The sequence below is a fragment of the Coturnix japonica genome, chromosome 4 (assembly GCF_001577835.2).
Source record: "Coturnix japonica isolate 7356 chromosome 4, Coturnix japonica 2.1, whole genome shotgun sequence".
NCBI classification, from domain to species: Eukaryota; Metazoa; Chordata; class Aves; order Galliformes; family Phasianidae; genus Coturnix; species Coturnix japonica.
Window position 1 is genome coordinate 66552707 of NC_029519.1, and position 23340 is coordinate 66576046.

Genomic DNA, 23340 nt, shown 5'->3' on the forward strand with positions numbered 1-23340 from the left:
TGGCCTTGAATGCCTGCAGGGATGGGGGGCATCCACAGCCTCCTTGGGCAACCTGTTCCAGTGCGTCACCACCCTCTGTGTGAAAACCTTCCTAATCTCTAACCTAAACCTCTCCCATCTCAGTTTAAAACCATTCCCCTTTGTCCTATCACTACCCACCCCTCTAAACAACAGTTCACCCCCGTTTATGTGTTCTTTTCAAGTACTGGAAGGCCACAACGAGGTTTCCCCAGAGCCTTCTCCAATCTAAACAAGCCCATTCCCCTCAGCCTTACAACCTTGTGATGCATTTCACCCTTTAGTCCCATTTTCCCCCACACTCTGCCCCCAAACACGGCACAGAGCAGCGATCTGCCACATCAGGCCGCGCTTCCAGCTCTCCCTGAGCGCCCTCTGGTGATGCTCCGAAGGAAGGAGCGGAGCGGCTCCGCGTTCCCGAGCTTCAGCATTAGGCTCTGTACTACCGTCCCCCTCCCAGCAGCGGGCAGAGCCCGCGCAGTCTCCGTGCTGTCGGGCAGGCGGGACAGCGGGCGGCGCAAGCGCAGCCCCGAGCGCTCACGGCCGCGGCGGGAAGCGGACGGCGGTACCGCCCGCACGGCCCCGAGCTGCACGGAGCGGCCCGGAGCGTGTTCAGAGCCCGTCCGCCATGAACGAGGAGAACTTCGGGTCCAGCGAGCGGCTGGTGACCGCCGCCTACGTGCGGCAGGGGGCGCAGGGCCGCCGCGGGCACGAGCTGCTCGTGCGGGCGCTGCTGGAGCAGGTAACGGAGCCCCCCGCACCTCAGTCCCCGCGGCCCAAAGCGCGCTGGATGCTGCCCCGCTCGGTGCGGACACAGCGGCCCTTCCGTACCACGCTGCCATCGGGTTCCTTTTGTTGTCACCTGTTAAGCGACCTCTGACCAACTGAGTTGCGACAGCGGTGCCGTGTGGGCTTTGGGCAGCTGACATTGGGGATCTGCTTTGCAATAGGCGGCGGTGAGCGCAGCTCTTAGCACACGGAGCGCATCTGTTGCAGCTGCTAACAAATCTGCATGCAGCTCCCTGGCATATAACTGCATTGGATGTATGGCAAAATCATTATTCAGCTTCTTTTGCAGTGCAAGTCTATAACATAACTGTTAATGTATAGACTACCTTGAGTCTATAACATAACTTAATATATAGACTACCTTGAGTCTATAACATAACTGTTAATATATAGACTACCTTGAGTCTGTAACATAACTGTTAATATATAGACTACCTTGAGTCTATAACATAAGTGTTATGCAGTGACAGTAATCACTGCAATCCAAATAGAAACTGCTGTTCAGCGTCTGAGAATGACACCATTAAAACAAGTTATGTGTTTGTTCTTAATTTCCATGGTTGTTCTTAATTTCCAAGGTTGTTCTTGATTTCCAAGGTTATAAATTGTGTTTCTATTATTATTAAGGGAAAATGCCCTGAAGATGGATGGGACGAAAGCACCATTGAACTCTTCCTTCATGAACTTGCCATAATGGACAGCAATAACTTTCTGGGCAACTGCGGTGTGGGAGAGAGGGAAGGCAGAGTGGCATCAGGACTTGTTGCCCGAAGGCACTATAGGTACAAGTTCTATTGGCTATTTGAATTAGTCTTTTTTATTGTTGCTTTTTTGATGCTGTACAGCTTCTTATCAGCGTATTAGTTAAAACTATCAAGTACTGTAGTTGTAAAGTACTGAGCATCCCCAGTGAACAGCCATTTGTATTTCTTATATTCATTACTATGTTTATACCATGAAAAGTTGATATGCACGTAAAAACCCAGTCTATATAAAATCTATTTTATAAGTGAGCTGAATTATGAAGACAGAAGGAGCTGTTGATAGCTCACAGCCCTTATGCTTGGCAGGTACTTTGGAAGCTGTGACTGGAGACTCGGCATTAATGTCAGTATGAAGATAAACTTTTTGCACAGTGTTCTGTGCTGAGTAGCTTTGCTGTTTAATCCGAGGTGAATGAAACTGAGTGAAAGTTCTTGGGATGTTTCTCCTTGAAACAGTAGCACAAAAGCATATTGGAGACAAAAGTTTTAGTGAGCTTTACCATATGGAAAGTGAATTACTTAGGCTTAATGGCTTTCAGGAGCCCTAAGTACAATGAAAAATTAATGAAGAAAACCACTAGCACGTCAGTGTGGGCTTTCTGGTTCCTGTTCTGCTGTCTGGTCTCAGCCAGAGAGTTGCACTGGGTAGAGTGCACAAGGAATTGCTGGTGTTGCTGGAGAGGGCATGCCCAGCTTCTGGCCAGGGTGAGCCTGGGCTGTCATTTATTGGTCTCAGGTATCTCTGTCACCTGGCATCTCACCTTTACCTGCGAGTCAGCAAGAAAGAGGAAAAGTTTAGAGAATTTCCTCCATGCATTGATTGCTGAAATGTTTCATCAAGTAGCTTTGGGAGTGGGAGAGGGAGCAGGAGGTGGTTCTGGAGCAGTATTTTATACTATGCTCTGCTGTAGGCAACTGGCTTTTGTTTTCTTTGGATTTACATGTCTGGACATACCTGCATTTATAATACTAGTTCAACAGGCATCAAGGCGTTGCTGGGGTGCACTTAAAAGTAAGTCTGCCAGGTGCTCAAGCTGTTTCTGTATTGAGTGTTCTTTATTTGCTTTATGGAATGTTGTTAGTCTAGTGTTCAAAACAAAAATAAAATACAATTTCATCCTAATATACGTAGTTGGTTGCAATGGAGCTCACGAGAGAGAGTGCATTGGGTACAATTTTTTCCACAATTGTTTACCAAATTCTTTCCAGTAGCAAGAATTGCTTTGGGACGTGGCAAATCTTGATGTGTGTTTTCAACCTTTTTGTTCAGGTTGATCCACGGAATTGGAAGATCAGGAGATATTTCTGCAGTCCAGCCTAAAGCTGCAGGGTCGAGCCTTTTGAACAAGCTCACTAATTCAGTCGTTCTGGATATTATAAAGCAGGCTGGTAGGTGTGCAGCTGAAAGTCTGTCTCTCTTATGGCAAAATGTCGTGTGTTCTTTGTGTTAATTTCTGACTTTTTCACGTGCAGGTGTCCGGACAGTGACCAATTGCTTTGTGGTTCCTATGGCAACTGGCATGAGTCTAACTCTATGTTTTTTAACATTGCGGCACAAGAGACCAAAGGCAAAATACATTATTTGGCCACGGATAGACCAGAAATCATGCTTTAAATCGATGATAACTGCAGGTAATAGGGGGATGGCTGGTTACAGGCTGTGCTTTTCTAACATATACAAAACTCTATATTTCAGAGTGATGCTGAATTCATATACTTGGAATCATATCCAGAAAAGATTTAATGTGTAGTTGTAAGTGCTTTATTTCTACACACCTGATTTCTAACACAAAATCAGACGTGTTTTCCTGTTGCCTAATAGAATGTGGGACTATGCTGAAGTAGGGAGATGTATATAGTATTGTGTTTTCTTACTAAAGAGCACAAGACTAAGTAAATTAGCATTCATTTTCAGTTGGATGCCTAATTTGCTTTCCTGAGAATGATGTCATGGGTTCATGGTTCAAATCCCTCTCTAAAATATATTCAAAAAAAATGAAAAGTGTCTTTGAAATTGGGATCAAAAGGCGACAATCTGTCTGACTACCATGGTATTTTATTTTGGAACGTGGCAAGTGTTAGCTGCCCCGTTTGTTTTTAATCTTGGTATGTCAGTGCTCAGTCAGGAAATAAGTTTGGTGCCTTTCTTAGTTCAAACCTTATTTCCTTCTCAAATGAAATTCCTTGTCTACCAGACTGTAAGTAAACTAAGGGTAGAAGTCCAGTCCTGCTCCAAAGCTGTCCCCTCCTGCAGACAGGCTCACGGGATCAACAAAATGGCAAGTAAGGGGTATGTGCATGAGCTGGAAAATGACTGTATCTGGGCAAGTGGTGGCACAGGTTCTTGTCCTGGTTCCTAGGAAACATTTCATTTCAAGGCCAGGCTAAATGGGGCCTTGGGCAACTTGACCTTGTGCCCTTTGATTTATTGGTTGGCAACCCTGCCTGCAGTAGGAGTGTTGGAACTAGGTGATCTTTGAGTTCCCTTCCAAACCAAGCCATACTATGATTCTGTTTTTTGGCATAAAATGTTGATTGGATAAAACATCTAAAGCAAAGGGGATTCTGTGCTAATGTGTTTATATTATTAATCTGAGTCTGAAATAATCTGTTGAAAGACAAAATGTATATTTTGGGGGTTTGTGGTAGAAATGAAAAAAGCCCACAATGAGTTGGAGATTTGTTGATGTACCTTTGGATCTTGGTTTTGTTGGTTAGGTTTTGAGCCTGTGGTGATAGAGAATGTATTAGAAGGTGATGAGCTACGGACGGATATTGAAGCAGTGGAGGCTAAAGTCAGGACTCTCGGTGCTGAAAATATTCTTTGTGTGCATTCTACAACATCTTGCTTTGCTCCAAGGGTACCTGATAGGTAAGTAGTCTTTATAACAAGTACATTATTGGTTGTCAGTGAAAAAAACCTACGTGTTTTGAATGGTCAGTTACTGCCAATAAGCAAAGTGCATCCAGTAAAGATGCTTCAGTCCCTGTGTTTAAGGGTAATGACAGGTTGTGAAATAATGCTTCGGTTTCAAAAAAATGCATTAGGAAAATGAGAATAATAGAGAAGGTTTTCTTTCTCTCTTATGAATGTGGTTAATAATGGTCACTTTGGGTGAAATTAATGCCACTTTGACAGAGGTTTCTCATGGGATTTCATGGAAGTGGTGGAAGAATAATTTCATAGAAAACAAAGTCCAGAACGTATAGTTCCACAGCTAGTGCCACACTTTAATATTCATCTTACCTTTTCTACTCTTGTCTCTACCCAATGAGGAATTTTCCTAGGCTAATATCACTGCTTTAAAAAAACACAAACTATTGCCATCATTTAAAATCATTGCTTGAGTTGCTCTTTCCTGTGTTATGCTGATGTCCTTAGTGTTAATAAAGATATACTGATAGAGGTAAACCCCTGAAAGCATGTGGGGCAGTGCTTTGTGAGCATAACGTGAGATTTGCTCTACCCTCATGTGTCTGGGTTTGAACAATTATAGCCTGATTGCTTGATGCTACAACTTACAGTTTCCAGCTGTAAAATCACCATTAAAAGAAACTTAAACTCTCTTGCTTCTAACTAACTAACTTCTGTAGCCGCTACAAATGCGTCAGTTCAAGCACTTGCTGAAGCAGAGATGAACACTGCAATTAGGAGAAGAGAAACAGAATGTTCCAGACGTTATTTCTACACATAAATTACTTCTAAAATATTTGAAAAACAGTATTTATCGTGGGTTTAGCTCAGTTGCTAGAGGGAAGTTAAAAGCAAATAATTCTGTCAGAATACTATGAATGCTGAGTTGCAAATTTATTGGCCAACTTAAATCAAAGCTATCAAAATTGAATGGTCTATTTTATAGCTTTGGTAAATGAATCTTTTCCTTATCTGCCTTCTCTTTTTGACATGCAATTGTTTTGTCCTCTGCAACTAAGAGATGAAATATTAGGTAGTGGCACTGTGTTGTGATATACCACAGATAGAAGAGAATTTGAACGTGTTTTCTATTTAAAGGATACTGTCAACTACTGAAGGCCATAACATCCATCTTCCTACAGGAGGGAGAATAAAGCATTTCTGGAGGATACCATTTTTATACGTCTGCTTTTAAATAATTTACATTGTTAAGGCTTTATTTAGTTGTGATGGTGATGTTTTAAGATTTTAGGTGGGTTAGGATTGTTGAATGATTAGGATAAGAAGTTTATGTCTGTGTACCTGTAGTTCCTTTGAAGTGTTATGAGACTTTATTGATATAATGTACTACTATATAAATCCCCTTTATTAGAGAGACGTAAGTTCTCTTACTTCTACCTGTTGCTGCAAGAAGCACTGTATTGAAAGGAGAACTGAAGGCAAAATGTGACTTTTTGGTTAATTAATGAACTTCATAGAATTCTCTACTTTGTCACTTCATTAGTATTAGGAGAAAGGCCAAAGTTGTTGTTTTTATGAACTTTTACAGGCAGGAGAGAAAGAAAGGACATAGAGATATATTTTGCCACTCACGCTACTTGTGACTTCTGGGAACTTGAGTAGTAACCAAACTTACATTAATGCTTTATTTTTCTGACATCACTAGCTGCTCTTAATGGTTTAACTTAAGCTTTAGAGGCATACAAGTGGTGAGCCTTATTGTTTGCTTCCCATGCAGAGTCACATATCCTTTTCAAACTGTAGAACTCTCATCCTGTATTGTAGCGTGGATCTAATTATTCACAGAATCACAGAATTGTAGGGGTTGGAAGGGACCTCTAGAGATCATTGAGTCCAACCCCCCTGCCAAAGCAGGCTCCCTATACCACGTCACACAGGAAGGCGTCCAGGCGGGTCTTAAATATCTCCAGAGAAGGAGACTCCACCACCTCCCTGGGCAGCCTGTTCCAGTGCTCTGTCACCCTCACTGTAAAGAAGTTCTTCCGCACATTCACGCAGAACTTCCTATGCTGTACTTTCATCCCATTACCCCTAATCCTGTCCCCACGCACTACTGAAAAGAGACCAGACTCACCACTATGGCTCCCACACCTCAGGTATTTATAAACCTGGATCAAGTCCCCTCTCAGCCTTCTTTTCATGACATATTTGTAGGAAAAGAGCCTTTTCTGTTTTCAGGACAGCTGGCGTGTTGCTTTACTGGGACTCAGTGGGTGAGAAAGATGATGGATCACACAGAGCAGTGAACCCTCTGTTTCTAGATTGGCAAATTTCTCTACCTGCACTTGGATAAAAAACAACCTGTAAGAGTGGAAATTATTTTGAGTCTTGTTTGAAAGGTGAGGGATGACTCTCAGTGAGCAACACCAGCAAATCAGAAGGCAAAAACTTTGCCTGGTGTAATGTTTCTTGTTAACTCAGGATTCAGAATGTTGGTAAATGGGAAAAAATTACTGGACACGCAGTTCCTGCTGAATATCTTGACTGTCAAAGATGAATGCATACATTATACTGTGAGTGTTACCTAGCCAAACTGGTGCTTTACATACTTGTAATTTCTCTAGGAATAGCGCTGTGATGTTGTTGTTTTCCTAGGGACTGAGGTTCAGAAAATTCAATCTGAGGTTTGTAGCTGAGTTTTGCATTACAAAAGAGCACAAGGCAATATAATAGAAATAGAATACAAAAGAATGTCACCTCCCGGGAAATGTTTTCCTACTCTTGTCACATTTTATATGGATGTCGGTAAATTACAGTGAGAGGCTGCACAAAAATAGACAGGGGGAAAATGCATTGAAGGCTTGGATTTTTCTGATGCTTGTTTTAAAAATAATCTTTATAATCACTTCAAATTATTAAGTATTACATTATTTTTGAAATAGATTTTCTTTATAAAAGATTCTTAAAAGGTTCTAAAAGCTTGTTAGAAATCAAGGTATTGAAAAAATAAGGGTGTGATGGGAGTGCTTTGAAAAGGTTACTAACTAGATGTGTGCTTAAAAAGCTTTAGTCCCTGAATGGAAATGACCTTTGCATTCAGTTAAATCCTGGTTTCACTGAGAAATGATCCAAGCTGGCCTCACTGTAATTCCAGGAATTTAAAGGCTTCCTCTGTTATACAGCTCCCAGTTCCTCAAACACACCTTGAAACTTCGATTGAGCTGCTTTCAGGTTGAATGTTAAATAAAAGGAAAATGCATAAATAGCTGCAATTCTGTTAATTATCACTAAAGTAACAAAATATCAGAGCTGATGATTTGAGATCTGGGTTCTGGGTTCCAGACAAAACTTCCAGTGAAGCATGAAAAATCTCAGCCTAGTTCAACCATTTGTAATACTTATAAAAGTTAATAGGATTTTCTTCTTAACCTTTGATGCTGAAGGTGGTTATTGCTGCCACGAGGCAGTAAACAAGAACATTTATTTTCTCTTTCTGACCTTCCTGTAGACCTTTCAGTCTTTTAATGGTCTGATTGATAACATGGATTACAGTGATTAGTATTTCTCTAAATTACAATTTTATGCTCGTAGGCTGGAGGAATTGGCTATAATTTGTGCTAATTATGACATTCCCCATATTGTCAACAATGCATATGGAGTTCAATCTTCAAAATGTATGCATCTTATCCAGCAGGTAGGAACTGTGCATTTCAAATCTATCTATCTATATATTCTTAACAAGCATGAGAAGACCTCTAATCATAGACAATGCTAGCAAGTTTTATCATGTGTCGCAGCTTGGAGATAAATCCCACACATATCCTATAGCTGGACTATTTGCTGAGAGTACGGAGTAGAAGGAAATAATACTTAAAATGTTTGTTGTTTCTGTTATTGGCTTTTTGTGTAACCAGATTTGTTGAGGCTTCATTTATGTTCAGGTGTCTGTTACAATGGAAAGATATCCCTACTAATCTTTCTTAAAATACTTCATAAAATCATTAACCTACAGTTGTTAAATCATTGGTTGTACTTGAATAGGGATTAAAGCTTCAGCAGAACGAGTTACTGTTGTTCAAATTTCTTTCAGTTTTTAAATTCTCAAAACCAAATGTTTGACTGGCGCAGTCCTGAAGGCACGACGTGGTTCAGCAGCACTTTGTTGTCACTTGTCCATATTGTTGGCACAGAGAACACCTGGGAAAACTGTTGAATTCAATGTGGTCTTCAAAACAAGTTCAATTTCTTATTGCCTTTTCTGCAAAGCAAATTGTTTAGTACCTAAGATCAACCACAAAGCATACGCCTGCATTTTTGCTCATTGCAAATGAATGCAATGTTTCTTTGATATTCCTCTGTTCTCCCTGTTGCCCATGTATTTTAACAGGATCCAGGGAATCCTGAACTATTATACATGTGTCGATAATTTTTTTTCTGGTTAAGAAGACATTGTTATTATGTGAGCAAAGACCAGCTGGATCTTGTTAGCATTTCTAAATTTATCTTGAGAGACTGAAGGGATGTGACAGATGTTGAAATGGTGCGTGAAATAGAACACTGTATGTGTTTGATTTGTGATGGTACATGTTTACTGCATTGAACCTGCTTAATTGTAGTGAAATTCTAACATAAAGGAGACTGTGGGATTGCTGAGTTTTGCTGCATATGGTGTCATATCTAATGATGATTTTCTCAGACTGCAAAGCCACACATAGAACTGTTTGTGGTTTTGTTTCTGTGTTTTTTCCCTGGCTTCTTGGTGTGTGGTTTGGGTTTTCCTTTCTCTTTTTCAGTTATGGGAATGTATACATTTGAGCTGCTGTTTATTTACAAGGATTTATTTCCTCTGACAGAAAATGTACTGTCCTTGTGGAAGCAGTCACTAATGAAATCAAATGTATACCTGTCCCCATGCACTCATGTATTAAAACACAGAAATAACAACTGTCTTAGTTTCATCTGCCCTTTTCACTCTTTTTATCCCATGTTAGCTATGCTTGTTTCTTGGTTTTAATACAAAGTACTTACGTATGTATAATGTGTAAGTACTTGGAAATTCTTTAATATGTTTGATCATTAATATACTTCCAGCTTCTGTTATGATGCATGCTTCTTAATTGCACAGTTCATTGATGCTGTATTACTAAAGCTGAAGTTGCACAGCAGACTCTACTGTTTTTGTTCTTTTTTTTTCCTTTAAGAAGATCTCACTGGCCAAACGTTGGGGGCATTTTGTTCTCCAGGAGGAGGGAAAGTCTTTGAGGAAGTTGTCTGGATCTTAATTTTGCAGGCAGCATTATGTGAGGGAGCGCTGTCACGGTCCATTTGTTTTGATGCAGATTACATGTACATGTCAAAAAAGATATTTTTGTTTTCTGATGAGGTGTTAAGCTGTAGCCTTTCACTGCCAGAACCTGTGGCACGTTTTGAATTGTGCAGTGTTAAATGTTGTTAACTGTACAATTCCCATTAAATTCCAGAGGACTTTATTTGATAGTTGCTGCAAATGAGCTACTCTTTTTGGAGATGTGCAGGAACTAAAGACAGCATTTTAAATCATAGCAAATTAAGATAGCTTAAGGTAGCGTATTAGCAGGCAGCAAAAAGTGGTAAGCAATGCAAAACAGAGGCAGTGTTGTGCTTTAAAATTCTTCATCACAAATAAAATATCTGAGAGAGTTTTAGGAATTACATTTGTTTTATTGCTGGGTTGTTATTACGATGCTATCCCATGTTTTTCATTAATACGTGCTATGGATTCTTTTATTCCTTTTGATAAAGGGTTCTCGAGTGGGCAGAATAGATGCTTTTGTTCAGAGCTTGGACAAAAATTTTATGGTTCCAGTAGGTGGTGCTATCATTGCTGGCTTCAATGAGTCCTTTATTCAGGAGATCAGCAAAATGTATCCAGGTAAGTAGTTCATGGATTGATTTCCTCCATACAAAATAACTGTAGAAAACTCAATTATCAATTTCCTTTCACATAAGTTTTTTTGTTTTTGTCATTCTTGTTTTTTAAACTTAACCCGTACGTTTTTATTTTGTTTAGTTTTGCTTTGCTTTTTCAGGAAGAGCTTCTGCATCTCCTTCTTTAGATGTCCTCATTACGCTTCTGTCTCTAGGTGCCAGCGGCTACAAACAGTTACTGAAAGAGAGAAAGGTAAGCTGTTTGGGAAGCAGCATTTTCTTGGATTCAGCTTTTAAAGCCTTGTTGCAAAACTGCTTCGTGCAGTAAATCCTATTTTTGTCTTGAAAGCCGTTACATTTCTTTGGAGTTTACAGCTCTTAATCTGGAAAGGCAATATGATAAAATTACTGCTTGACCAAATGATGTTCATGTGTAAGTTTGACTTCCTTGATGCATTTTTTTACGTCAGTCTTAACTACCTCATACAGTATTTGTATTTATTGTTCAAGGATATGACTAATGCAGTAGAATTTTGTCCAATACAATCTGAGAAGTGCTCTGCCATGTAGTGATGATCACAATGCTCATCCCAGGGGTCTTTGCTCATCTTCATTTGGCCATATTATGCTTTTGTACCATGATAGTGTTAAATGCTGTGTACCATATTCTCAAGAAAATCACAACTCTGATAATAGAAGTACTCAGCCACAAAAACATTAAAAGATTGTCATTTAAGCAACCATCTAGTACAGAGCTAGGTTTCTTCTCTGCCTCCGCCATGTATATTTTGTGTTGGATATTATTGAGTTTTCAAAATATTCAAGTGTTCTAAAATTGGAACCTCTACATCTTGAGTCATCTTCAGTTCTGGACATACTAAAGGGCTTGCTTTTGCTATCTGTAAGCATTAACAGTGAGAGTCCTTTTTGTAGAATGTCTTAGGTAAGGAAATGTTGTGGATTAAGTACTGTAAGTTAATAGTTTTAAATCATGCGTGATTTGCTACATGCATTATTTTATTTAGAAAATATGTTTCAGTTGTCTCCTGCTGGTGGCTTGCTGCTGTTTCTGATATCTGAGCAGGATAGTAGTGCTGTATGCCATGGCTTGTTTCCAGTTCCTTGTATTGACATACAGAGATTCTGTACTGGAATTGAGATCCCATAGGAGTGGCTAGAATATGAGAAGAACAGCAGGGTTGACTTTCAAAGGCTATGGTGTGGTCTGTGCAAGCTATGTGAAATCAGGGCTTGTGAAACGCCGAAAGCAGTCACACTGTTACCAATAGTGGAATGTAGTTTCTAATGTTTCGTTCTGACCCATTTTGCTATCACTAAATGTGGGTTTGTGTCTTCATTTAAAGCAAATGTATGTATTTTTCCCCTCTTCCTCTCATCTCCAGAAGAACTTTAAGTGAATTTATCACGTTTTCTACAAAACTGATTTTGCAGATATGTAACAAGCAGTGTAAATATTGCCACATTATGATTAATAAGTTATTTGTAAGTAAATTGTCTTGATGAATAGCTGTATAATACTTTAAATCGTATCATTTTCTTGGTAGTAGAATTCTACAGTGAATAAAGCATTACATTTTTACAATTTGAGGTCTGTTTTATTTTTAAGTGCGAGTATACTCTATAAACATAGCCTTATATATGGCATAAATATGTTTCTTTTATTGGATTTGCTGTAGAAATAGAAACTTTTTTTTTGCTTAAATGTGTTTGTTCCTGAATTGTGAATATGTAATTATGATAGTTTATTGCCTGTGCTCTGTGAAGGCAGAGGCAGAGCTATTAGGCTCTCAGCAGGAGCTATTTATAGGTTGACACAGAATACTCCTTTCTATATCGGTTCAGTTACACCTACTCACACAAAGTCAGCTATAAAAAACTTCCAGTATTTCTTTCTCTTTTTATACTTACTCACTAATGTTATTTCAGGTTACTTGAGCTCAGGCCAGAAAGTCTAGAATATTACTGAGAAGAGATTAATCTCACGCAACCAAGGGCAAGAACTAGTCATAAAATGACTAAAATGAGTTAGAAGAGACCCACAAGGATTATCAGGTCCAGCTCCAGGCTCTGCACAGGACTGCCTCAGATTCAAGCCCTGTGTTTGAGTGTGTTTTCCAAACGTTCCTTGAATTCTAGTAGCTGTCACCATTGCCATGAAGAGCCTGTTGGGTGCCTACCACCCTCTGATAAGTAGCCTGTTCCTAACATCCAACTTGGCCCTCCCCTGACCCAGCTGTATGCTGTTCTCTTAGAGCCTCAGAGTCACTGGCACCACAGAGAAGAGATGAGCACCTGCCCATCCATTCCCATCATGAGGAAGCTGTAGGATGCCATGAGACCTCCTGTCAGTCTCCTTTAGGCTGATCAAACTGCATTATCTCAGCTGCTCTTCATACATCTTGCCCTTTGGACCCTTCACCATCTTTGTTTCCCTCCTTTGGACCTTCTTTAATAGTTTTACATCTTTGTTATGTTATGGAGTGCAAACCTGCACTTGGTGCTTGAAGTGAGGCTGCACCAGCACAGAGCAGAGTGGGACAATCCCTTCCCTTGCCCAGCTGTCAGTGCTGGGACTGATGTACTCCATGACAGTTGACTCATATTCAGTTTGCAGTCAACCAGAACTTCCAGACCTTCCTCTTGTTTCCCTGACAGTACATATATCCAGAATTACCCCATCCCAGCTGCAGATTTGAGCACTTGTTGTTGATAAATTTAGTATGGTTGGTGATTGCCCAGCCCTCTAGTCAGTCAAGATCTCTCAGAAGCCCTTTCTGCCCTTGGGGACATTACCATCTCCACCTAATTTAGTATTGTCTGTGAACTGAAGTGTGCATTAGAGTCTTGCACCCAGGTCATTTATAAAAAAAGCACTGAACTGGCCCCTAGATAAAGCTCTGAGGTACCCCACTAGTAATTGGCCTCCAGCCTTTGATAACCCCGTCTACTATAAACCTTTGAGTTCAACCCATTAGTCTGTTGTTCACTCATCATACCGTGTACTTGTCTAGCTGCATGCTGTACATTTGTCCAGAAGAATGCTATGAAAGATAGTATAGAAATTTCTGCTGAAATCCTCAAGGATTACATCAACTGGCTTCCCTTGGTCAACTAAACGGATAACTGTGTCACAAATGAGCTTAAATTAAACAGGACCTTCGCCTCACAAACTTGTGTTGGCTGCAACCAATGACAGAATTGTCCTTCAGCTGTTTTTCCATAACTCCCACCATCATTTTCTCCATAATTTTACCAGGCACTGGAGTGAGACTGACAGGTCCATAATTACCAGGGTCGTCTTTCTTGCCCTTCTTGAAAATTGGAACAATATTTGTCAGTGTCCAGTTTCTCCAAATTCTCAAAACCGTTGAAAAATAATTGAGAGGTCTCGGGATAATATCTGCAAGTTCTTTCAATACCCTGGGATGGATCCTGCTGGGCCCCATAGTCTTTTGTGCACTTGACTGGAGCAGAAAATCCTGAATGAGTTCAGAGTCAGCCAGGATGGTGTTCCTGTCTATGGCAGAGGGTTGGACTGGATGATCTCTAAGGCCCTTTCCAACCTATTTCATCATTCTATGATTCTATGACACAGTCCCTCAACTCAGGGTGGGAGGAATCTCCTCAGCCTGCCCACCTCCCTCAGAGCTCTGTCCCAATGCTGAGCAGTTCTCTCTGGGCACCCCCCACAGCTGTCCCAGACCCTGACAGAAATCATGGGCAAGCCCTGCTGCCTCAGGCCTGGGTGGCTGTGTGATGTTTGGGCAGCTCTGTCAGGGAAGCTGAGTGAGTTCCAGTGGGTGCAGAGGCTGTAGGGGATGCAGAGGACACAGCTTTCTGCTGGGTGAATGCCAATGCTGATTCAGCTCCTTGTGAGCAGATTATAACCTTCTTCTGAGTTGACTATTTGAACTGGCACAGTGACAGTTTCTCTTCTGTGTCCCCTGCTGCATCTGTCCCATTTTACTGCTGCACGGGGGTACTTTTTAATATAGGAAAGAGATTATATGAGAGAGAGGAATGCATATGTGGAATTATGTTTTCTGACGGGATGGCATTCATGGAGTATGAGGTTGCATGCTCTGATATGAGAGGGTAAAAAGGGTGCAGTGAGACAAAATTCTTAGTGTTGCAGTGCAAGAGAATCTGGATGTGAGTCTATGTGGTCTATGTAAGCATTCCAGACGTACACCTGCAGTTTCTCTGATGCTGTTTGTCTGCATTTCAGGAAGTAAACCTTCTGATAATGGGGTTCCGTACTCAGCAGTGCAGCCTTTTTTTGTGTGCATGGTACAGTGTGCCCAGTGTCTGATCAGGTTACACATCAGATGCAGCAGCTCTGTGTTCTACATAAAGCAGAAGAGAAGCTGTGACAGCTCCATCATGAACAACTACTGCAGCAGCAGCAAAGTATCTTAATCAGACTCAGGTACAGCATATAAGAGTTGTCAGTGTGTGTGGAGCACAAAGCGGCTGTGAAGTTTTGTTGTTCGGTAGGTTTTTAAGGGGAGAGGGAGAATTAAATAATGAAACATAATTGACATGTAGTGCTCGGGTTGTTCAATGCAACTTCAGCATAATAGTTAGCTCCAAACGAGAAAGCTTCGTGGGCTGTCACAGAAATTCAATTCTCTAAGATCTTATTTGTATATAATTGCTTAGGGTGCTTATAAATTGTCCACATAACAGAAATGTTTTGTAACAGGGGTTGGTTATAGATTTGACCTCACAACAATATTTCATATTCCTTTTTTTTTTTTTCTTTTGAAAGACCATTAATCTATTTTATAACAATCTATCAAATAACACCAGGGCTTCCAGTGGAAAGATGCAAAATGCAGAAGCTCATAAAAACAAGTTTTTGAATTTGTTTGCAAACACATAAAAATGTACATTTGGATTCTTTTTTTCCCCATCTTTCTGTTCTTTCCTGTTCTGCCAAATTGCTGTGTTTGTGAAGGCTGATCTAGTAACCCAGGCATTAATTTTATCTCATATTTTTGTGCAGTGGGTAACTGGTTGTAACAACTTGGAGTCCTTAGGTAATAAATACATAATATAAAGTTCCTTAGATATAATGTACAGAAATGAATTACTTGGGGATTTCTTCCTGTTCCAAGATAAGTTTTTCTCAGAACTGGTTTCATGGATAACACCTCCACAGCAGGCAGAGTTAGTGTATAGTTCTGTAATACTTTGCTTCAGCTGTAAAAGTAAATAGCCAGCAGAGGGAGCACAGATTAATTTATGAATTGGATTACAAAAAGTACCGGTCTAATGGCTAAACATACTAATGATGCTCATTGTTGAAAGCAAATAACACATGAGTAATGTGTTTGTACTCAGTGATGGACTAGGAGGAAGAGACATGTGTTTGAATATTCGAGTAAATGTTTTTCAGCTTCTACAAGTGAACTGTAAATAAACTGATGGATTGAAACCACTAAATCATTTCATTTCAGAACGCCTCTGCAAAATACAAATGATTCTCCACACATTTTGAGTTCTGATAAAGAACCATAGATGCCTCCTGTATTTTTATTGTTGTTCTAAGTGTTACAGCAGCTGAATGCTCTTGTTGATAAGGAATCTACAGCCTAATTTGTTTGTACAGCAGCATCCTACTTTTTCTTTCCGGCAGAATTCATCCCATGATATTAGGAAGCACGGGTCAGGAGCGGTGGTCATTTGTTTGCTCATAAAATGAGGCTGGGCTCACTGCAGTGCCTTTAAAAAGCTGTAACATTCTTCTAACTTAGCTGCTACAAAACTCATTTGGTTTCATAAGACCTGTGGGAGGCTCTGTTTAAGAGCATAATTCTGATCACAAGCTATAATTTGTACCTGTCAGAGTGTGCGGGTCAGAACAGGATACTGGTCTGCAAACAGGAGAGACGACTCTATTTAAGGAATGAAAAATCACTTGTCAGGTCCAGAAATTGATGAGGATGCTGAACAGGCAGTCACATTGAAGTAGATGAGCAGCACAATCTTTTTGACCAGAAAAAGGAAAAAGCTGCTGTTTAGTATTCTTTAAAAAAAGAATTCCCAGTGCCTGCATCTTTTTGCTAGTATTTATGAGAAACTAAGCATTAAAAAGGACAGAAAAGCATCCGGGGAATCCAATAGGGAGAGTGGTGCTAAGTGGTATCAGAATTCAGATACCTCCATTTCTTTAGGAGGCTTGCACAGGAGAGGTGGGTGATAGGAAGAGGACTGGCAGGAGAATATATGTTGTATGAAACAAAATACAGTCACGTGTACTCATAGCCTTCTCCTTAAAAAAAACATTGCCTCTCTTGTACAGAAAGAGAGGTCTATGAACCACTGGTAGCTGCGATTGTATAATAAGTGGTAACAAAAAGTGATTGTTTTAGTCTGAAGCTTATTAATAGAAAATGATACAGGAAGCAATTTGCCATATCGTGGCCATCTGTGTTGGTTCATTCTCTGGTTCGTGGGACTGGAGTGAGGGGAAGCTCTTGCAGGAGTGGGGAAAGGTCAAATCCTTCAACAGGATACAAACATGGGGAAGGACCTGCTGCAGAGCAGTAATCTCTTCAAGATTTTACTCATCTAGGTTTCAGTTCCACAGAGAGAATGGCTGACCTACCAAAGCACGTATATTAGATCAGATAGAGAGCTCTTCACTGTCCTGACGGGAAGAACAAGGTGAAGGAAATGGAGCTGTTCCTTTATAGATGGATTTCAGAGAAGTATCAGTCCAACTTATTTGATGCACTTATAAAGGATGTAATAGAGACTTAAAAGTTTTGTGAAGTAGATGGTATTTTCTCTGTTTGATAGCCAAAAACAAAAATATTGTGTCCTTTCTTTTTTTTTTTTTTCCCAGGAAATGTTTTCGTACCTTTCAAGTGAGTTGAAGAAACTGGCAGATATCCACAATGAGAGACTGTTGGATACACCACATAATCCCATATCCTTAGGTAATGGTGGGGTTTTAAATCTTTAAAAAGAAATTCTAACAAGCTATGCATTCATAATGCACTTAAATATACATTTGCTATACATTAGGCATTGCACACTGCACTCCATTATATTATTATAAAGCCAAGATGAAACCATTGAACCCAGTAAGATAACCTGCTATAAAGGCAGAGTAGTAGGGTTGTGACTCAGGCCCTTCTGACAAAATTGCTCCTGTACAACATAATCAATTATTGTAGCCAAGGCAGGCAGAAGATGTTAGCAGGTTACCTTATAAATAAATAGGTTTTAAAATAAATTAGTGTATAATTACTTTACGCATCGTCTTATATTGCTGTAAAAGAGATTATGGAATTCCTACTCAGGATATTTGTCCTGACCAAAAATTCTGCTGAACACTAAAGTAATGTTACGCCCTTGTGCAGGATCTGTGCCTTTCCTGCAGCCCAACCAAAGAAGTAAAGCACCCCAGCTTATGGAAAGCTAGAAATGATGAAATGTAGCATTTATGTCTGTTTTTCTTTTGTATCTGAGCACAAATCCTTGGACAGATTTTTATTGTTGGAAGACACCTTATGTCCCCCGTGATTTATTTTTTTTCCCTCTTTTTTTTTGGAAGGGGGAGGGGAGGAGGAAGAAGCTTCACAGTAGTTTTAATCTGACCTTTTGTTACTTCAGCCATGTCACTGAAGAATCTGGATGAAAATAATGATGCTGCTGTTACCCAGCTTGGATCTATGCTTTTTACAAGACAAGTTTCAGGAGCAAGGTGAGGATGCTATGAAATTGAAAATTCTGGGGAGTTTTATTAGGATTTCATAAAATACATAATGCACTATTTACTTTATAGCAATTGTCTCATGATTGCAGACTTTAGTCTGGCAATTACAAGTCCAAAATTATTATACCTTTCTTCCTCAATATTGTCTACCAATAATGTGCCTACCTGCCTGAGTTATCAATGAGGCCTTCTCTTTTAGCTTTGCTATACTAAATAGATAATCTATCCCCATTTAACTTAGTGTCATTATTTTCTAGAACCCCTTGGTTTCATTTAGTTTCCAGCTGTTGTCTGATCTTACAGTTATGTTGTAAGCTGCTTAGGGAAGATCTTTCTTTTGTTTATTGCAGCACAAATATGGTTGTGCTGGGTGTCAGGGGAATAAGCTTTTAATACTCTGCTTAGCTTTCTGTCATATGGAAGAAAATCCCACTTTCTGGAACTAGAAAAATTCTACAACTTGAATTCTACAATTCTACACCTTGAGCCAGTCTGAGCTGAATTTATTCTTAGTGATACTGGTACGTGGAAACATAAACCAAATCGTTTTTAATGATTTTGGCTCAAACCTTTTAGAAGAAGAGAATGATTTAAAATTTGTTTTGGCAGAATTCCTTAATATGAATATTACTGCTTCCGTGCTGGCTTGTGCCATAGACTTAATGTGATTTTCTGTATCAGTGCTGATTGTTTCCACATCAGAAGATATGCTTCATTAGCTTGGATTATTCCACTTCCTGCACAGAGAAATGGCAGTAAATCTGTATGTTCTGTAGTTAAATGGTCTTTTTAATTCACCTTTCCCAACCTTGGCATGTCCTGCAGTTTCAGTCATCATTGCCTGAGATTCCATAATTGAGAAGTTAAGGCTCTCCAGCTTTTTGTCTGATTCAGAGGTTTCAGATTTTTCCTTCTTTATGCAAGCAATTCTTTTTGCAGTACATATACAGTTTGACGTGGCATCTCAACAGATTTTAAGCATTAGCCTTGAGTTGCACAGCAGTGGTAGCAGTAGCAGCTCCTTGCATTGCTCACACACAGGCTTTGCCATAACCTGAGGTTTGAGCACTTGGGTACAGAAGGGATATGACAGCTATAGTGGTATTTGTCTGAATGCAGTTTCTCATATGAACTGCAGGCGTTGTCTCTGCAGGAATAACAAATTCTTATCAGTTGATTGGTGTTAATTGCTTGTGTAAGCTCTAAGTGTAGCCATAAGGTGAGTTGTTCCTTTACTGAGGAAAGAGATGGATTAAGGTTGTGGTTTATCAAGGAATGAATGTGCACCAAAAGTGCTGAGAAATAGGGTTTTGTGGGTAGTGGTTCTTAGTATGAGGAAGAGGTAAAAGCAGTGCTGAAAGTATCCATTTGAGAAGGGAATAAATATAAGGTTGTCATCACAGGATAAGGGAAGGGGGAGCTGTAGTACCAAGGTATGCATGTGAGGAAACTGGGATCCTGATTTGAGGAAGTAGACTGAAAGAGGAGAGCAGAAAGTGGTAAAGATTAGGGACCTGGTTTGGGAAATTATGTGATGTCATTAAAGGATGATACACAGTGGTGCAGCTGTAGTTCCAGCTACTTGGATGGCTGAGCCCTGTGAAGCACTTGAACCCAGAAGCTTTGGGCTGCAGAACATGATGCCAAGCAGATGTCTGCCCTAAGCCCGCTCCCAGCATGGTGACTGCAGAGAGCTTGGGGTCACGAGGCTGTCTGAGGAGAGACAGCGGGTCTGATAGTTAGGTCTTGTTATGGAATAGAAAAGTTGGCTGCAGATGTCTTTCATCTCATGCTGAGGAGCTCATAAATGCCAGCAATGAAGATGAAAACTTAACTGAAGAGAGGAATGAATATTCACCTGTGCCCAAAGACTTTACTTAACCGAGGATCTGCTAACTACTGTCAGTCATTGCAGTGTTTAAGCACTAACTTGGAGAATACCCATTCCAAGCCCACCTACAGGAATTTGTGTAGCAGACATTACACTGCGTAGGAATTTGTGTAAATATACTAATTGTAGCATAGCACATAAACATATTTAAGGCATTTCATAATTGAAACACAATTCTGTTTATTTCAGGGTTGTTCCCCGTGGGTCTGTGCAAACAGTGAATAACTACACTTTTAAAGGCTTTATGTCACATACAAATGACTACCCCTGTGCTTACCTCAATGCTGCATCAGCTATTGGAATTAAAAAGCAAGACGTAGACATCTTCCTAAAAAGACTGGACAAGTGTTTGAAGGCTTCCAGAAAAGGGAAAGAAAAAAGTGGGAATGAAATATGTACTTCTAACAGAGGCGCAGAACAACTTGAAGACCAGAAGATACAGACCTAGTAACACAGGAAGATGCACTTTTGTTTGAAGTATGTCAGGTTTGTATTGGGCTACACTGTGAATCTGAAGGGCAGAAAATTTGATCCTGAGCTGAAAAAAAAAACCACCACCAAAAAATTTTGGGCTGAAATTTAGGTTTGAAGGAAATAGGTGATTTTTCTCCTATTCTCTGAAAGTCAGACAAGAATTTTGCACCACGTAAACTTACTTAACATGCCAAAGTAAAGCTCTACATTCATAGAATGACCTGTCAGTCTGTGGGTGACTGCTGGGGCTGGTGTTCTTCAAGTCACAGGATATTTAAGCACATGTTGATTAACAAGGTCTTCTGTAGCAATGTTTGAATTTCTTTTTAGGTCTCGGTGTGTGACCAACAAGAACTGTTGTACTGCTCTCTAAATGTCTTGCTTTTACTCAGCTTACTTTCCATTTTTCTTTTATTTCCAAAGATTTATATAGAAAGGTTGGGGATAACCCCTAATAAATACAGTGTTGAAACTGGATGAAGAAATCATGGAGTTGGAATAGTGGTCTTTTTAGGTGCTCTTACCTCTCATGAGCTGCCTAGAACAAAGCAGCCCTCAGTGGCAAAGAACTTAGAATACCTCATATCATGTCAGTACTCAGCTCTTGGAAACATTTACACAGTTCAGCAACCCAAAGGAATTTTGAGGGAGTACAGTGATGGAAATGGGAGGCTGTGGAGTGGAGTGGAGTTGTCCTCTTTATACATTTCATCTCTTCTTTAGTAGTTGCTCATGAATTGAGCAGTCCGGTCAGAGATCCACTCAAAAGGTGGATCAAAAGGTGGAATGCTTTGTGGGATGACTGCAACAGATTCAAGATCCAGTGAGACCAGAGGGTGTTTTGGCATTTTTAATCCATTATGGTTTTAAACTTCTGAACAGTCTCCTGCCGTTGGCACTATTGTCTGTGTCTGTGTGCAGTTACTGACTTGAATTCATCATTGAAACAATAGATTCAGTCTGTTCCTGAAACAGAGGTTCCATATCACTGGAATGACAGGCCCTGTAGGTTACAAAAAAATTTTGTTAATTATTCTTAAATGCAATTAACACACTGTATGTACATTTTAATGTCATTTACTGTTCAAAGTGAGCTTAGCATTCAAAGGCATTTTGCGTTGTTCGTAATGTGGTAATCCTTGGGACACCTCAGGTAATGAATTCAAAATATCAGGAAATGTTGTAGTTACTTTGGTTCGTGGGATCTGAGACTTGAATCCTCAGAGCCCTCTGGAAATTCCTCCTCAGTAAAGATGAACTGATACAAGAGGTGATGTTAGTATGTGGAAATTAATGGTATGCTGATCGCCATCGAGGTGGTCTCACTTATTGAAGTTCATTGTATCTTTAGCCTAAATTGAACTGCTGCTCCTGATTGCTGTAGCTGCAGTTAAACTTCAGATCCATTAAAGCTTGTGGAAGGGAGGGCTCTCAGGAGTCACGGTTGTTACTTGCTGTATTAAGATGTCTTAAGAGAAAGGTAATGCAACTTGACCACTGAGTCCTTGTGGCCACAACTAGATGTAAATTTTGCTTTCTTTTGTTCCGAGATAATGCTATACCACAGTTTTTCCAGTCACTGAAGCTCTCATTCAGCCTTAGGAGACAGAGCCGTGCAGCTCACCCTGCCCTCTGCATATTGGAGCAGCCAGTGGAAACCACAGGGCCTTAGCGATACCTTTTTTTCTGTTTTGGGATATTGTTGCCTTGTGCTTGAATGAGCATAAGTTAGTGATTTAATTGATTAGTTACAGACTACAAATATGAGAGCTATTGTTATGTGAGGTTAGGGAGGTGCGTGGTAGTAGCTGCAATAAGGATTTGATAAGCAGTATCCTCAGATGGAAAACAAGAAAGCAGCAATTGCCTTTTCAGAGAGGAAAAGACCTCTGCCTTTTATGTTCTTGTAATAAATTGTCTGCTGCAAATAATTCACTCTCTTCTACTCTAGATTGAACTGCTTTCTCAGATAGTGTTTCTCCTGTCTTCAAAATGTTTTCCATTTGAAATCAAACATAAAATTTCAACATGTCTCTCTGAGCAAGTATCCAGGGAAGGAATTAAAGCGTTTCATTTTGATGTTGTGCTTTTAAACCTCGTGTTTTCTAAGTGGAAAACATTTTAAGATGAGACTTTGGGTTACAGTTTTTGTTTAGATTTGTGTCACTAAGGCTCTAATTGATGCCATCTGAAACCACACAGTTTAAAGTACTTTGAGAATTGTGCCCATTGTGAGGTATGATCTCGAGCTGAATATTAGTGTTATGTTACTTTGGTATGTTATTGTGCCAGTTCACAGTTTTATTTCCTTGCTTTGTTCTTTTAAGCTTGTTAAGTTGCAATGCATACTGAGTTTTTAGAGACAGAAGCATAATATAATGTCATTACAGTTTAAATAAATGGAGAAGAAGTGGTTATTTATGGCATACTTGAAACAGGAGATTCAGTAGATAAACTCAGTATTTTTTCAAGGAAGAATACAAGCCACTTATTCTCTATTCACCAATGTCTGTAATAAGGTAATAAAATAATATTGGAACGCACAATTATTGAGTCTTCATTTTCTTTATATAATAGATACAGGAAGATTTTGTGTCTGTGGCAGATCTCGGGCACAAACAGTAGCACTGCTGAAAGATGGCAATAGCTTGAGCATAGCTTTGTCAAAATATGGAGAATAAAACAAATGTATTAGAGACATTTGCTTTCTGTGAAGGTCTTTCTGAGGTTGCACAATGAAGTAAGAAGTTATTGGCTCAAAAAATTCATTGTGCATCCTTTTCCCTGGCCTCTGTATGTGCATGTGACACTGAAGGCTTCTATGTACCTCAGAGACCTGCCAGAGCAATGTAATCTCCAGCATCCACAGTAC

General features: G+C 39.9%; 1 protein-coding gene across 1 annotated transcript; it reads left to right on the forward strand.

Annotated features, from left to right (window-relative positions):
• The first annotated feature begins 533 nt into the window (after nucleotides 1-533).
• On the forward strand, nucleotides 534-23014 carry SEPSECS (Sep (O-phosphoserine) tRNA:Sec (selenocysteine) tRNA synthase). Its single transcript, XM_015862674.2, has 11 exons — nucleotides 534-760; nucleotides 1435-1589; nucleotides 2842-2960; nucleotides 3045-3203; nucleotides 4290-4443; nucleotides 8038-8140; nucleotides 10228-10357; nucleotides 10515-10606; nucleotides 17228-17321; nucleotides 18001-18091; nucleotides 20184-23014. Exons 1-11 carry the CDS (start codon nucleotides 647-649, stop codon nucleotides 20440-20442), a joined length of 1470 nt encoding a protein of 489 aa, XP_015718160.1. The 5' UTR covers nucleotides 534-646; the 3' UTR covers nucleotides 20443-23014.
• The last annotated feature ends 326 nt before the right edge of the window (nucleotides 23015-23340 follow it).

Coding starts and splice junctions, on each gene's coding strand:
- SEPSECS (XM_015862674.2), top strand. CDS start 647: ATGAACGAGGAGAACTTCGGGTCCAGCGAGCGGCTGGTGACCGCCGCC. Junction 1,590..2,841: donor GTTGCCCGAAGGCACTATAG/GTACAAGTTCTA, acceptor CTTTTTGTTCAG/GTTGATCCACGGAATTGGAA. Junction 18,092..20,183: donor AGACAAGTTTCAGGAGCAAG/GTGAGGATGCTA, acceptor TGTTTATTTCAG/GGTTGTTCCCCGTGGGTCTG.